Below are 17,885 nucleotides of genomic sequence, written 5' to 3' on the forward strand. Positions count from 1 at the left end.
TCTGATTTCTCTTGTGCAGCATTATAATTGTGGGAAAATATATAGAAGAATTTCACATATTTAACAAATATTGGATTGCTTGTCTTCTAGGGAAAGGAGAGTAGGTAAGGTAGGGAAAAATTGGAACACTACTTTTTGCAAGGAAGAAAGTTGAAGGATATCTATGCATGTGTTTGAAAATAAAAAAGTTTCATTAAAAAATAGAATGTAGTATTTTCTTTTCTTTGATGGATGCCTATCCCTAAAGACATTCATTTTAAAAATCCATGATATCCATAGAAACACAAAATAAATACGTTATCTTATTCATTATCAAGAACTCCAGAGCACAATATCGAAGCCAAATCATTACATAGATAGACGAAATATTCAAATATTCTCCTTTGCTGAAGTTTTTATCCTTTTCTTGTGATTCTAATTTCAGTTTCCATCATCAAATTTTGAATATTCTTATTCCAAATAAATGTAAGAATATGATTCTGTTAATTTACATAGTTATTGGTTATCTACATCATTAAGTTAGAAACTAGGAAAGAAAAAGAATCCATCTCTAATTGAATTATAAAATACCTCATCTTCTGCATGGTTGAGCCCCCTTTTCAGGTCTTCTACTCGAAATCTCAGTTTCTTTACTTCTGTCTCACGGTGATCCACTCTGTTATTTGCATGAATCAGTTCAGCCATTTTATCTTGGTACTGTTTGTTTAATTTGTAGTAGGCATGTTGAAGTTCAGCCAACTCCTTTAAAGATAAAAGAGATTATATTAATCATAATGATTCACATCATGTAGGATGAAATAAAGTGTTTTGAAAACTTTAAACTATTTTATAAATACCATTGTAATTACAATTGTTAAAATATTAGCATAGTTAATAAATAAACAATTTAACAATATTATCAATGATTTTTATTAGATACCTACTTTTTGCCAGGAACTGCACTATCATCATCAGAGCTTTGAATCTGTAAATAAGTAAGAAATTACAAGCTCTTTCTTAAAAAACTGGCAATTGGGTGGTTGGGAGGAAGAATGCTATACCCAATCCACTCTATTTCCACCAACTGGTCAACTCCTTTCCCTGCCAGAAGATTGGAAGATTCTTTAATCAGTGATCATGTTCCTCTTTTCGTGTCTACCTGGCTAGGAGACTGTTGGGATTAGTGGAAGACAAGAGTCTGTTGGTCTTTCAGGCTATTGCAGATGCTCTTCCTCCCCTCACTCGCTATTGTAAATGTAATATTATTCTAGTTCATTTCTTACTGGCCTCTCTACCATATTGGTGAAAATATCAAATTTAGAGATAAAGAACTAAATTGCAATCAAATTTGATAATTTAATGGTAACACTTTAAGCTGGTCTGTTCTCTTCTCTGGGATTCAATTTCTTCAAGTGTAACATATGTGTGTTGGACTAGATCAGCTCCAAATTCAATGATATATAAATGTTAAGATGTATAATTTCTTGGCATCCTTTTTAAAATCAGTTGTTTTTTTTATCTCATATAACTTACATTCTAAATTGGGGGAGAAGGGGGAGAAGAGGCCAGATTCTTTGCTTTTCAATCATACTTTTCAACTATCCTTTTACCATTAGCAACTCCAGTCTTCTTTACAGAATGAAAAGTCTGGAGCCAAGGAAGCGTCAATGTTATAGTTCTTTGCTAAACTTTGCTATCCGTTATTGAGAGATGAGAGTAGCCCATCCTATCTCTAAGCTCTCTATGAGCATAGACTAGATGATATAAATAAAGGGGTACTGCAGTTCAGTGGGGTCAAACTATTTTCACTGATAAAATTCACTTTTTAAATTAACAAAAAATAAAAACTGCTATCAGACAATTGAAATGTGTTTATAAAATCTGGTCTGGCAATTTTCATTATATCATACCCCTATCCTCCCCTAACCCTCAAAATGTTTTGTATTTTTTACTACTAGTATTTCTGGAAGACTTCAACTGCAGAGAGAATGATACATGTTTATAAGTATAATGATAAACTAGTTAACTGAATTTGGCCAGAATCATGGAAACAATCTAATGGTGACAGAATGGTACTCTACAATTTTGCATCAGGCTCAACCTGTCTTATTTTTCAGCATCACCTGCTTTAAGACTTATAGAGAACTTAAATCTTGTTTGATCCTCATAACAGCATTTTGAGATAAAATGTGTTATTATCTTCAATTTACAGATCAGGAAACAAGGAATTTGCATTAAAATTTCACAACTAGTAAGTATCTGAGTTAGAATGTAAACCATAAGTGGTATTCAGTCTGTATTCCATGACCAAAGGAAAGTTATTCACTGAATATTGAAAGTATGTTTGTATTTTTTTTTTAGTTTTCCAACTTTATAAATTCAGGATATCAAATAATTATCCTGTTCATGATAGTAGATTGTTTCCATATTTTCCAGGTTAATAACAACAACCTTCTGGCCCTTTTTTTGGACAAACACATGATTGAACTAGGAAGTCTATGAATTTAAATTATTAGTAGGCAGGGATTATTGTCTCTTTGTGGTTTCTTTGTTTTGTTTTGTTTTGTTTTTTTGTCTTCATATCCATAGTTTCCAGCACAGTTCCTGTGAATGTGGATATTAAATACCCATATGATATTTAATTAATGTTTGCTGAAGTTTGAAACTATAACTCTATATCTCTGTGATACAAATGAGTGTATATCATAAACTTTTTAAATAGGGGGCCACTTCACTGTTCCTCAGACTGTTGGAGGGTCAGACTATAGTAAAAACAAAACCTCACCCCTTCACCCCTCAGCCATTTGCCATAACCCGGTGGGCCACATAAACCTCCTCCTCCTCGTAGTTTGAGAACCCCTGCTTTATACCAACATAAAAATTGAGTTTGAGTACATCATTCAATTCAGTTTTATCAGTCAGCAAAGTATCCATCTAAAATGAATAAGTTACAGTCCTGTGCACACAATAGGCACCAAATAAATGTTTTATAATGAATATTCATTGAATTGAAAAAGAAATACTGCTTCATTTGATGTAATGCTACTTTAAAAATACTAAGAATTTTTCTTCAAATTTATTGAAAAATATTGTGAAAGGACTTTAAGTAACATTATTAAAGAATGGAGCCCTTTACAAGGACTATAAATATGTCTGCAGATGCCATTTTATGGAAGATAAAAAGAAAATATGAAAGGAAAGAAAGTAAATCTACATCCTGAATGTCTTAATTGGGAAAAGAAATCTGGAATAAGTTTTATTTCCCCCCTGCCAAATTTTATTTCAGTAAATAACATTCTTGAATGATTCAGTCATTTTATTCTTTTTTTTTAATCTCCTATCTATTAGAAATCCTAAAGATACATAGATCAAAATGGAGTAAAGGTAAGTGAATGTCCAAAGAACAAATTAATATATTAAAATAATATCTTAAAATTGTCCAGGCTATGAAATATGATATATCTAAACCAAACAAGGGAAAACAACAGAAAAAGTAAATGTTTGTTTTTTCATAAAACATTTATTTAATTAGAAAAATAACTTCAAGGGTTTATATACATTTTTTACAACTAATTGCAGTTGGATATTTCTATATAATTTGTCTTCCTTTATGAAGTAATGAGTCAAATTTTAATGTGACATTTAACAAAAAGAAATATATACTAGTTGAATTGGTGCTAATATGTAAAAATAGTAAAATAATCCAAGGCAGATTCCTAATATTTAGTTATATACAAGAAATGAGGTAAATCTGCATTTGGCTGCTCTGCCACTTAGTACATACACATTTAGTATTGTTGCTACTTCATTGTTTACAGTACCCTTTATCAAGATGTACTTACCTTCCTTATCTCTTTCAATGAAATCTACTTTTACTTTTGCTTCATCAGAGATTAGAATTGTTATTTCTGCTTTGTTTTATTTCAGCTGAAGAAAATAAATTCTGTTCCAGCCTCTTACATTTACTTTGGATGTGTTTCTCTGTGTCGAATGAGTTTTTTGTAAATGACATATTGTAGAAATGTATTTTTAAATTCAACCTGCAATTTGCTTTCATTTTATGTGAGAGTTGATCATATGCACATTCACACTTAAGATTACCAGCTCTATCTCTATTTTCTCACCTGTACATACTTTTGTTCTCTCTTTCCACTGGGCCTTTAGTGCTGCTTTTTTTTTTTTTTTTTTTTTTTTACTCATATCATCCACTACCACCTCTCCCTCTGTTCTTAGTATTTTTTTTTTAACTCATCCCACCCATTGCCTTAACTTCTATCATCTTTTCCCCTTCTCTTACTTTTCCCCTAGTGTTTCTACCCTCCCTTTTTGTTTCCTCTTTCTCTTCCTACTTTATATATAATTAGATAAATTTCTAAGCCCAAGTAAGTGATTAAGTAATTCAGAGCCAAAACTGATGAGATAAAGCTTCAGACAATGCTCATCCCCCTCCCTTCTTTCCCTGGATTGTAATAGGTCTTTTGTGTTTCTTCTATTATCCATTAGGAACAAGGGGATTTTACCCTTTCCTCTTTTCAATACAGAGGTTTTCCCATTTCTTATTGTCTTATTTTTTTATATCCCCACATCACAGACCAGTCACAATCACATTATCCATGTCTGCCCCAGTAACAGATACAGTTCTCAAGAGTTATAGCTATCATTTTCCCATCTAACTATATAAACAGTTTAACTTTTAAATAATGTTTTCCTCCTATTTACCTTTCTTTGCTTCTCTTGAGTCATGTATTTATAGATTATTTTCTGTTTTGTTCTTTTTTTTTTTTTTTTTATGTCTCTTCTTTTAAGATCCATCACCTGCTTAGAAAGGTTATTCTGAGTATCTCTTGGTAATTAATTCCTGTTTGTCATCCCAGGTCCTTTATCTTCCACAATATAGTATTCTAGGCCCTCCTATCCTTTATTGTAGAAGCTACTAGATTCTGGATAATTCTATTTTTCCCTGATATTTGAATTGGCAGCTTGCAGTACTTTTTCTTGAGGTTGTAATTCTTGAGTTTCAAAACAATGTTCCTTGGAATTTTCTTTGTGGGATATCTTTCAGAAGGTGATCAATAGAGTCTTTCAATAAATATTTCCCTTCCTATTTCTAGAATATAGGGGAACTTTTCCTTAATGATGTCTTGAAGAATGCTATCTGGGCTCTGTTTTTGGTCATGGTCAAGTAGGCCAATAATTTTTAAAATTTTATGTTTTGTATCTATTTTCCAGGTAGACTGCTTTTCCAATGAGGTATTAAACATTTTCTTTGCTTTTTTCTTTCTTTTTAGTTTGACTGATTCTTCTTCAATCACTAACTTCCATTGTCACATTCTATTTTTTAATGTGTAATTTTCTTTGTTAGTTTTTTTTTTTAATCTCTTTTTCCATTTAATTATTTTGTGTTTGAAGATATTGTTTTCGGGACTTCCGGCCAAGATGGCGCCATGGAGGCAGACAGCTGCTTGAGCTCCTCGTTTTCTCTCAGAACTTACTTCATGACAAGCCTCTGACTTAATGCTTGACCCAGAAAGAAATCCACAAATAATCACCAAGAGAAGACATCCTTGAAAGTCGCCAGAAAAGGTCTGTGTTTGCTCGGAGGAGGGTCAATCAGACTGGGCACAGACTGAGGGCAGGCAGCCAGAGCAAGACAGGCAGCTCACACAGCTAAGACTGGAGGGGGAGGGGTGTGATCTCTGCCGTTTCTGTGAAAGGGCTTTTGCCCCAGTGTGGATGCTCCGTCTTGGCAGCAAGCCAGGAGCAGCTGAGAGGGAGTAAACACCGGAGGTGAAGATTAAAACCCCAGAAAGCCAGCATCTCTCAGAGCCCGGCCACCCCCAAACCCCACCTGGACTGACTCGGTGCGTTCTCGGAGCCTCAGAGCGCAGACTCAATACAGTCATTGCTGTTCTGTTAGTGGCTCTCTGCTGCCCTACCCCCAGTCTGTAGAGGAAGCCCATTAATACCATCCAGCCCCATCCCCCACAAAACAGACCAATAGTTTCTCTTGTCAGTTTGTTTTCTCTGATTCCTACTCTGACAAAATGAACAAAAAATTCAAAAGGGCTCTAACCATTGACAGCTTCTGTGTGGAGAGGGAGCAGACTTCAAATGCTGAGGAGACTAAAAACAGACTGTCCCCAGAGGAATCCCCTAAGGGGGATATGAGCTGCTCCTCAATACAAAAGAACCTCATAGAGGAAATCAAAAAGGCTCTCACAAGAGAGCTGGAAGAGAAATGGGAAAAGGTAAGTGAAGCTTGGCAAGAGAGCCTGGAGAAGTCATCCCATGCATTCAAAGACAGAGTGGATAAAGAAATCAAATCATTGAGAAACAAGATTAGTGAGCTGGAAAAGGTAAACAACTCCAAGGAAAACAGGATTAGTGAGCTGGAAAAATAAATCAGGTCTCTAAAAAATAAAATGGATAAAATGGAAAAAAATTCCATAGAAGATAAAAACTCAATTGGACAATTACAAAGAGATATAAAAAAAGTGAGTGAAGAAAATACATCATTGAAAATTAGACTGGAACAAGTAGAAATGAATGACTCAAGGAGAAACCAAGAGGTAGTCAAGCAAAACCAGAGAAATGAAACAATTGAAAAGAATGTCAAGTACCTTACCAGAAAGACAACAGACCTGGAAAACAGATCCAGGAGAGACAATTTGAGAATAATCGGATTCCCTGAAAAATGGGAGGAAAAAAAGAGCTTGGACACCATTTTCGAGGAAATTATCAAAGAGAACTGCCCAGACATTCTGGAAACAGAGGGTAAAATAGACATTGAAAAAATTCATCGATCACCTACTGAAAGGGACCCTAAAATCAAAACGCCAAGAAATATAGTGGCCAAGTTCAAGAACCATTAGACAAAGGAAAAGATATTGGAAGCTGCTAGAAAAAAGCAATTCAGATATGGAGGATCCACAATAAGGATAACCCAGGATCTAGCAGCATCCACATTAAAAGAACGCAGGGCCTGGAACATGATATTCCAAAAGGCTAAGGAACTTGGTATGCAGCCAAGAATAACTTACCCAGCAAGAATGAGCATCGTTTTCCAGGGAAGAAGATGGACATTTAATGAAATAAATGAATTCCATCTATTTTTGATGAAAAAACCAGACCTACATAAAAGGTTTGATCTTCAAATACAGAACTCAAGAGATTTCTAAAAAGGTAAAAAGAAATCTTGAGAACTATACTTCTATCAAAAAAATATGTAAAGAACATATGTACAATTTGTCTTAGAAACTAGAGGTGGAAAGGAGATTATATCATAAATAAGTGTAAAGTGATGGTACTACATCTCATGAAGAGGCAAAGGGTAACCTATTATATCTGAGAGAAAGAAAGGAGGGAGATGAACATAGCGATGTTCATCATCAATAGACATATTCGATTTATGGTGAAACTTCTTCCACTTCATTGAAAAGTGAAAGGGAAGGAGTAAGCTAAGAGGAAGGGAATACAGTAATTTCGAAGAAAAGGGGTAAAATAAGGGGAGGATCTTTAAGGTGGGGGAGGGATCCTAAAAAGGGAGGGCTGTGAAAAGCAAGTGGTGTTCACCAGTTTAATACTGGATAGGAGGGGAAAAGCATAAGCAGGGGTTAATAGGATGGCAAGCAATATAGAATTAGTCCTTCTAACCATAAATGTGAATGGGGCAAACTGCCTCATAAAGAGGAAGCAGTTAGCAGACTGGATTAAAAGTAAGAATCCTACTATATGTTGTTTACAGGAAACACACCTGAAACAGGGTGATACATTCAAACTAAAAGTAAAAGGGTGGAGCAGAATCTATTATGCCTCAGGCAAAACCAAAAAGCTGGAGTAGCCATCCTCATCTCAGATCAAGCAAAAACAAAAATTGATCTAATTAAAAGAGATAAGGAAGGGCATTATATCCTGCTAAAGGGCAGCATCAATAATGAAGCAGTATCAATATTAAACATATATGCACCAAGTGGTGCAGCATCTAAATTCTTAAAAGAGAAATTAAGAGAGCTGCAAGAGGAAATAGATAGCAAAACTATAATAGCAGGAGATCTCAACCTTGCACTCTCAGAATTAGATAAATCAAACCACAAAATAAATAAGAAAGAAGTCAAAGAGGTAAACAGAATACAAGAAAAGTTTGATATGATAGATCTTTGGCGAAAGCTAAATGGAGACAGAAAGGAATATACTTTCTTCTCAGCAGTTCATGGAACTTATACAAAAATTGATCATATACTAGGGCATAAAAACCTCAAAATCAAATGCAGTAAGGCAGAAATAGTAAATGCATCCTTTTCAGACCATAATGCAATCAAAATTACATTTAATAAAAAGCCAGGGGAAAATAGACCAAAAAATAATTGGAAACTAAATAATCTTATACTAAAGAATGATTGGGTAAAACAGCAAATCATAGACATAATTAATAACTTCACCCAAGAAAATGACAATAATGAGACATCATACCAAAATGTGTGGGATACAGCCAAAGCAGTAATAAGGGGAAGTTTTATATCTCTACAGGCCTACTTGCATAAAATAGAGAAAGAGAGGGCCAATGAATTGGGCTTACAACTAAAACTGCTAGAAAAGGAACAAATTAAAACCCCCAAACAAACACAAAACTTGAAATTCAAAAAATAAAAGGTGAGATTAATAAAATTGAAAGTAAAAAAACTATTGAATTAATTAATAAAACTAAGAGTTGGTTTTATGAAAAAACCAACAAAATAGACAAACCCTTAGTAAACCTGATTAAAAAAAGGAAAGAGAAAAAGCAAATTGATAGTCTTGAAAATGAAAAGGGTGAACTCACCACTAATGAAGAGGAAATTAGAACAATAATTAAGAGCTACTTTGCTCAACTTAATGCCGATGAATTCGATAACTTAAATGAAATTGAAGAATACCTTCAAAAATATAGCTTGCCCAGATTAACAGAGGAAGAAGTAAGAGGTCTAAATAGTCCTATCTCAGAAAAAGAAATAGACCAAGCTATTAACCAACTTCCTAAGAAAAAATCCCCAGGACCAGATGGATATACATGTGAATTCTACCAAACATTTAAAGAACAACTAACTCCAATGCTATGTAAACTATTTGAAAAAATAGGGATTGAAGGAGTCCTACCAAATTCCTTCTATGACACAGACATGGTACTGATACCTAAACCAGGTAGATCAAAAACTGAGAAAGAAAACTATAGACCAATTTCCTTAATGAATATTGATGCAAAAATCTTAAATAAGATATTAGCAAATAGACTTCAGAAAATCATCCCCAGGATAATACACTATGAAGAAGTGGGACTTATACCAGGAATGCAGGGCTGGTTTAATATTAGGAAAACTATTAGTATAATTGACCATATTAATAATCAAATGAACAAAAACCATATGATCATCTCAATAGATGCAGAAAAAGCATTTGATAAAATCCAAAATCCATTCCTACTAAAAACGCTTGAGAGTATAGGAATAAATGGACTATTCCTTAAAATAATAAGGATCATATATTTAAAACCTTCAGTAAACATCATATATAATGGTGATAAACTAGAACCTTTCACTGTAAGATCAGGAGTGAAACAAGGTTGCCCACTATCACTATTACTATTTAATATAGTACTAGAAACTCTAGCCTCGGCAATAAGAGCCGAGAAAGAGATTCAAGGAATTAGAGTAGGAAATGAAGAAATCAAATTGTCACTTTTCGCAGATGACATGATGGTATACTTAGAGAACCCTAAAGACTCTGTTAAAAAGCTATTAGAAATAATTCAGAATTTTAGCAAAGTCGCAGGATACAAAATAAATCCACATAAATCCTCAGTATTTTTATACATTACCAACACAATCCAACAGCAAGAGATACAAAGAGAAATTCCATTCAAAATAACAGTCGATAGTATAAAATATTTGGGAATATATCTACCAAAGGAGAGTCAGGAATTATATGAGCAAAATTACAAAACTCTTGCCACAAAAATAAAGTCAGATTTAAATAATTGGAAAGACATTCAGTGTTCTTGGATAGGCCGAGCGAATATAATAAAGATGACAATACTCCCCAAACTATTCTATTTATTTAGTGCTATACCAATCAGACTCCCAAGAAACTATTTTAATGACCTAGAAAAAATAACAACAAAATTCATATGGAAGAATAAAAGGTCGAGAATTGCAAGGGAACTAATGAAAAAAAAGTCAGAGGAAGGTGGTCTAAGTGTACCTGATTTAAAGCTATATTATAAAGCAACAGTCACCAAAACCATTTGGTATTGGCTAAGAAATAGACTAGTTGATCAGTGGCATAGGTTAGGTTCACAGGGCAAGAGAGTGAATAAAAATAGCAATCTAATCTTTGACAAACCCAAATATCCCAACTTTTGGGATAATAATTCATTATTTGACAAAAACTGCTGGGAAAACTGGAAATTAGTATGGCAGAAACTAGGCATGGACCCACATTTAACACCACATATTAAGATTAGATCAAAATGGGTCCAAGATTTAGCCATAAAGAACGAAATCATAAATAAATTGGAGGAACATGGGATGGTTTATCTCTCAGACTTATGGAGGAGGAAGGAGTTTGTGTCCAAGGGAGAACTAGAGACCATTACTGATCACAAAATAGAACATTTTGATTACACCAAATTAAAAAGTTTCTGCACAAACAAAACTAATGCAAACAAGATTAGAAGGGAAGTAACAAATTGGGAAAAAATTTTTACAGGTAAAGGTTCTGATAAAGGTCTCATCTCCAAAATATACAGAGAATTTACTCTAATTTATAAGAAATCAAGCCATTCTCCAATTGATAAATGGTCAAAGGATATGAACAGACAATTTTCAGATGATGAAATTAAAACTATTTCCACTCATATGAAAGAGTGTTCCAAATCACTATTGATCAGAGAAATGCAAATTAAGACAACTCTGAGATATCATTACACACCTGTCAGATTGGCTAAGATGACAGGAACAAATAACGATGAATGTTGGAGGGACTGTGGGAAAACTGGGACACTGATGCATTGTTGGTGGAGTTGTGAAAGAATCCAACCATTCTGGAGAGCAATCTGGAATTATGCCCAAAAAGTTATCAAAATGTGCATACCCTTTGACCCAGCCATATTACTACTGGGCTTATACCCCAAGGAACTACTAAAGAAGGGAAAGGGACCTGTATGTGCCAAAATGTTTGTGGCAGCCCTTTTCATAGTGGCTAGAAGCTGGAAGATGAATGGATGTGCATCAATTGGAGAATGGTTGGGTAAACTATGGTATATGAATGTTATGGAATATTATTGTTCTATAAGAAATGACCAACAGGAGAAATACAGAGAGGCTTGGAGAGACTTACATCAACTGATGCTGAGTGAAACGAGCAGAACCAGAAGATCATTATACACTTCAATAATGATACTGTACGAGGATGTATGCTGATGGAAGTGGATTTCTTCAACATAGAGAAGAGCTAATCCAATTCCAATTGATTAATGATGGACAGAACCAGCTACATCCAGAAAAGGAACACTGGGAAATGAATGTAAACTGTTATTTTTATCTTCTGAATCCAATTCTTCCTGTGCAACAAAAAATTCGGTTCTACACACATATATTGTATCTAGAATATACTGTAATATATTTAACATATATAATACTGCTTGCCATCTGGGGGAGGGGGTTAGGGGAGGAAGGGAAAAAATCTGAATAGAAGTAAGTGCAAGGGACAATGTTGTAAAAAATTACCCATGCATATGTACTGTCAAAAAAATGTTATAATTATAAAATAAAATAAAAAATTTAAAAAAAAAAGAAGATATTGTTTTCTTCAATGGATTTTTTCTTTCTATTTGGTCAGCTGTAATTTTTTAAGGAGCTGTTTTCTTCAACAAATTTTTTCCCTTCCTTTTCCAAGCTGTTGACTCTCTCATAAATACTTCTCATTTTTCCTTGTCTGAGTTGATATTTTGGTCTTCTCTGTCATATTAGTAGCTTTCTATGGTCAAGATTCTTTCTTTGTTAATTGCTCATTTTCTTTTCTTTTTTTTTTTTCTATTCCCTCATTTTTCTTGTACTTTTATGTTTGAACTCTACTCCTAGGGTAAAAGGGGACACTGCCACAAGCTTCCTCTGTAATTCTGAGTTTTGGATTTGAGCACAGAGGTTTGTGTTTGCAGTGGTAGCTTTGCCTATTCTTTTCAGGAAACAGCCTGATTTCCCAGAATTTGTCTTCTGAGATGGGACCGGAGGTTGTTCCACTAATCTGCTCCTTTACTGAGTCAGGACTGAGGATCTTAGTTGCTGATTTGCTGTGATTAAGATGCACTCACTAGCTTTTTTCAGAGCCATGCTTTTTTACCCCAGTGTTACTGATCTTTCTTGAAGTTTTTCCTGAATTGAGCTGGAGAGTGGTTTCATTCTACATGACTGTTTAGATGGCTTGCTTTCACTTGGGTTTTTAGGGGAATTTTGAGAGCTGGTGAAACTTCTACTCAAAATCTTGTCTCCATCCTTCTCCTATTTCTTAGCCATAACTAAATAATTTTGATGACCACCATTTTATAAAATAGTTTTAGTTCTGGTAGAGCTAAGCCACCTTCCTTTGCATTTTGAAAAGTCCCTGTTTTCAAAGAGATTATGGTCTATTGAAAAAGCAACATATAAAAATTAAATATATATATATATATGTATATATGTATATATGTGTGTATATGTATATGTGTGTGTATCTTTTTGTGAATACACATGCACAGTAATATATAATAACTTGGAGATATTTCTCAGAAGGAAGAAGCCAGGAAGGCATATAAATGATGTGAAATGAAGAGGGGGTTGTTGGCAAATGACCTCATTATGTAATAAAATATAAGGCAAAGATCTCAACTGAATGCGGGTGGGCCATGGGAAGCATGGGAAATTTGAGGAAGTAGAAGAAGGTTTGGAAAGTATACTATAGTAAATGGAATAGTAAATGCACAACAGAAGTATAAAATGATTACTTTGCTTCAGTGAAAGCCTAGTTGAAATAGTGCAATTACAATTACAGAGTATCCAGTTATCTATCACAGTTTTATGATTTGTTTGTTTTTCTAGCTTTGATCAGCAGCCAGTGGATAGAATGGTTGAAATGAGTGGAAATGGTTGAATGAGTGGAAATGGCAAAATGAATCCATTTCTGTTGGTATTACTGAAAATATCAAGATTAGGTATCTATGTATTTTTATAAATATTATGAAAGATAGCAGTTATTATATAGTATAGCATTTATGGGTTTGGAACTTTGTTTAATTATCTTTAACTCCAACCAATGTAAATTAAGGCAAATAGGTTTAAATTTTCTTTCTTTTAATACACATGGATTACATGACTGATAATTCAAATCTGTTCAAATTAGATTCAATTTATATATATATATATATATATATATATATATATATATATATATATATATATACACACATTAGATATTTAGAAACATTAATTATTTTTGGGTACATTGAGTAATTGTGAAAATGTATTCTGACCAGCATAAATATAACAATGACTTGAAATACTTCATGAAAACTATGCATTTTCTCTTCAAAAGAATCAAATGACATTAGAGAATATTATCAGTATAAGTCGACATAAAACATAGGCTAGGTAATAATACTACATAATACATAATAATAGCATCAGCACTAGTATTTGCTTTGAGGGGAAGTGAAAAGGACAATGATGAGTCTTGGTTCAGTGAATGCCAAAATACCTGGCAAATGTTCTTTTTTTTTTTTTTAAAGCTTTTTATTTTCAAAACAAATGAAGATATAATTTTTCAAATTTTAACCTTGCAGAGCCTTGTGCTTCAGATTTTTTCCATTATTTTTCACATTCTTGGGTTAGGGTCCCCTTCCACAATTTACCAATGAGTTTGGGACCTCTTGATTATATGGGCTAGTTTAGCCCATCTATCAATATAAAGATGTAGCTGCTGCACATGTTACAGTTCCTTGGAGCTAAATTTGAGAGTTAGGTGAATCAGGTGAATGTTAAAAGTAGATAAGTAATCCTAAAAAGGGCTCAGCAAGCTCTTACACCAGAGGTGGTAGTCTGTGAACATTTTATTCATATATGTGTATATGAATGCCTGCATGTATGTATGTGTGGGTATATGTATGTGTGTATGTATGTATATATATATATATATATAAATATATATATATATATATATATATATATGTATATATATGTATACGTATACATATATACACACACGTATGCACACATATGCACATATATACATATATTTGTGTATATATGTTTTTCTGTAAATGTAGCTGTATGTGCATACATTTTAAAATATTTGTTGAAATACTATTCCTCAATGGTTAAGTGGTCTAAAGATTTGAATAGTTGATATATATATATATATATGTAAAATCAATGATCATATGCAAGATTACTCCTCATTACTAATAGTGAAAAAAAAGCAAATTTTAAAAAAGTTTAGATATTACCTCCTATTAAACTAATTGGCAAATGTGAAAAAAGATAGAAATAATGTTGAAGAGGTTATAGAAATATAGCTATACTGTTGGTAGTACTGTATGTGTATTGCAGTCTAGAAAGCAATTTGAGCATACTGCCCCCACATAATTAAAATATGCCTATTGAAACCCAGTGCCTAGAATAGCACTCTAAAATAATGCTTGTGCAGTTATTATATTATATGGCAATGTTTTTTGATTAAAAAGCATTATTTCAGTGCCTACTATATATATATATATATATAGGTATGGTACTAGATCCTAGGGGACACAAATACAAAAATGAGACTTTACCAAATATATATTATGCCAAAATTAGGAGGAAATATATGAAAAAAATAGATGACTCTCTCCTTTAAAATAAAACAAAGACAATGGTTTAGAATTCAAGCACAATTAGAAAATATTCTATAAGTGAGTAATGGAATATTACAAGTAATATATTACCAAAAGAATACAAAATGAAGATAGTAAAGAGAACATTTATTGAAAAAACAAACAAACAAACAAATACATGTTATATCATATAAGTAAACCATATTGTTCCAAGATAAATAACAAAGAGGGAAGGACAAAGAAAGTAACAGAATTCAGTGGATTTCTAGCCTTTTTATGGTGAACTATTCTCATGTGTAATAGTAATGAAATTAGTAAATTGAGATGCTTCCATCTCATGCCTGCATCACTTGAAATAATATTGAAAAAATGTATAGATATAACCAAATACATATATAAAACATTAATATTAAGAGGGGACACATTAGACATCTATTTTGAAATGTTTAGAAAGAAAAGGAAGAAAAGATACTTAATCTTTTTTCTGCTTCACTTTTTCACCTATAAAAGGAAAGTACTAGAATACAATCTATTTCTAGTCCTAAATCAATGGTCCTAAACTTTCTAAAGCACAATACCTAGTTATCTTTATACAACTGGTTCTGGGGCAGAGAAAATATACAATTTTATTGTCAATTTTCTCCATTAAAAAATGAATTCATTTAGATGGGTCAAAATGCACCCTTAAAGCCTTTCTCCTCACATGAGATGCCTTCCTCACATATGTCAAAATATTTCAAGATTCTGCAGTTGAATCTACAGATGTTGCCATGGTGATAACTTGGTTGAGTTATCAGTAGAATTTTAAGCTCCTACACTGTATCAGACAGTAGAGTAGGCACCAGAGATAAAAAGAAAAATGAATTAATTCTTGTCTTAGAATAGCCTGGAGATAGGGGAAATAGGGAGAGTTTGGTGGAGAAAAACACAGGTAATCTGTGTAATGCCACTGATGCTATGAACAGAGATATAGGAGGTAAGTGAAGTATTGAATTATGTGACAGTGGAGAAGATCCTCTTTTGGCTCTTACCCTCTTAATTTATATTATGTTTTAATTACTATGTAGCCAATAGATGAGAGTACTGTAGTCATGATCATGGAAATACAAGGCCAGAGAATAATGTTTTTACCCTATGAATCTGAAATGGGACAAAAGTTATAGTTTAAAAAATCAGTTTGGATTTTCTCTGTAGATATGGAGAAGAGTTGTTTTTCTAAATCCAAGCTTGATGGGGTACACAAATGTGCTACACATGTTAGTAGGATACTTGTGAACCACTGGTCATCTTGCCATCATTATTATGAGTTTCAGAGTTCAGGATTTTAAGGCCTTATTTAGAAACAATAATAAAGAGGTCTGGCATCTGGTTATAATATCTACTTGGAATATGAAAGTGGTTAAGAATAACTTTGTCAGCTTGGGAGCCAAGATGGAAGAGAAGCCACACATGACTTTCTAAGCTCTCTCATTCCCTCACTATTTAATTCAGCCTCAAATATAGCGCTTGACTGGTAAAACCCATGAAGATTAGAAGTGCAACGACTTACCAGCCAAAGAGAATCAGGAATTTCATCATAAAAGGTCTGTACTGAGGGGCAGGAAAAGACTGGCACAGACAGTGATAGAACTAGGCTAGAATATTGTGCAGATTGAGCTGGGGAGGCCTCTGGGGTTAGAAAAGCTACAGAGACAAATGACTCTTGGTATAGCCTGATTGCTCTACTCTGCTTGCAAAACAACAGATCAGCAGAGAAATCAAAGCCACAGAACCTATACTCTGCCCACTCAAAACCAGAAATGACTCAGCATAGATCACAGCATAGATGTGCAGCCACCTTCTGCTGTTTGGGGCTTTTTCTTGGGGCAGTTAAGAATCTGCAATGCAGGGGGACACAGCCTGGGGCAGCCTCTAATCTGCACAGTGAGGGGCTTGGCCTGAGGCAGTGGAACTTCCACAGTAGCAAAACTTCCACAGCAGCAAAACTTCCACAGCATCAACTGTGCTTCCCAGGGCAGAGCCACTTCCAGTCTGTGCTATTCACTGGTCAGCTACTAATACCCACTGCCCCTCACAGTGGGCTTTGGCCTGGGGTTGTGACTCTCTCACTGTTCAGCCTCTAGCCTCAGGCCAGTCACTAGGCCACAGAGCAGGGGCTCTTCACTAAGCACTTCTGCAGTCCAGCCTGTGCTTACCAGCTCTGAATCACTTCAGGTGGAGGGGAACTCTTTCCCAGAGCACCCTTGTACCTTTGCAGCCCATTCACAAGACAACTGATGTCCATATACCTATCCCTGTTCTGCAGAGGAAGCTGGCAACCTCCTTGCCCTGAAGCTAGATCCTATAGGTTTTTTAAAATGAGTAAAAAAAAAAAAATTGAAAGGACCATTGATAGCTTCTATACAGAAAGAGAAGATCTGCAACCCCGAGGAGACTAATAGCAGACAGTCTCCAGATAATACCCTGAAGGGGAATGTTACCTGACCTCTATCACATAAGTCTCTCCTAGAAGAGACTATTAAAAAACCTTAAAAGAGAGTTAGAAGAAAGATGGGGAAAGGAAATAGAAGCTATTCAAGAGAGTAACAACCTCCTGAAATGTGAATTGGAAAAGATAAAGAATTCCCAAGAAAAGTAGGATTTGTGAATTGGAAGAACAAAATAACTCACTAAAAAAAAAAAAAAATTAGTGAAATGGAAAAAAAATCCCATAGAGCAGAACTCACTTAAAAACTTAATTTGACATATACAAAGATAAATTTTTAAAAAGTTAATGAAAATAACTCATTAAAAATCAGAACTTAACAAATAGAAATGAATGACTCATTGAGACACCAAGAATCAGTCAAGCAAAACCCCCCAAAAAATGAAAATCTGGAGAAAAACATCAAACATTTACTTGGAAAATCAAAAGACCTGGAAAATAGATCTAGGAGAGATAATCTGAAGATTATTGGACTTCCCGAAAATTATGATAAAAAAGAGCCTAGATTCTATTCTACAGGAAATCATCAAAGATAAATGCACAGAG

At 33.9% G+C, this 17,885-nt stretch overlaps 1 protein-coding gene across 1 annotated transcript in view; it reads right to left on the reverse strand.

The window, feature by feature from the left end:
- Positions 1-17,885, reverse strand: part of CCDC102B (coiled-coil domain containing 102B) — a 620,750-nt gene that overhangs the window by 320,873 nt on the left and 281,992 nt on the right. The window contains 1 exon segment of the mRNA XM_074279195.1: positions 571-741. Coding sequence (XP_074135296.1) covers positions 571-741 — 171 coding nt within the window.

This window comes from Sminthopsis crassicaudata, chromosome 1 (assembly GCF_048593235.1).
Source record: "Sminthopsis crassicaudata isolate SCR6 chromosome 1, ASM4859323v1, whole genome shotgun sequence".
Taxonomy (NCBI): Eukaryota; Metazoa; Chordata; class Mammalia; order Dasyuromorphia; family Dasyuridae; genus Sminthopsis; species Sminthopsis crassicaudata.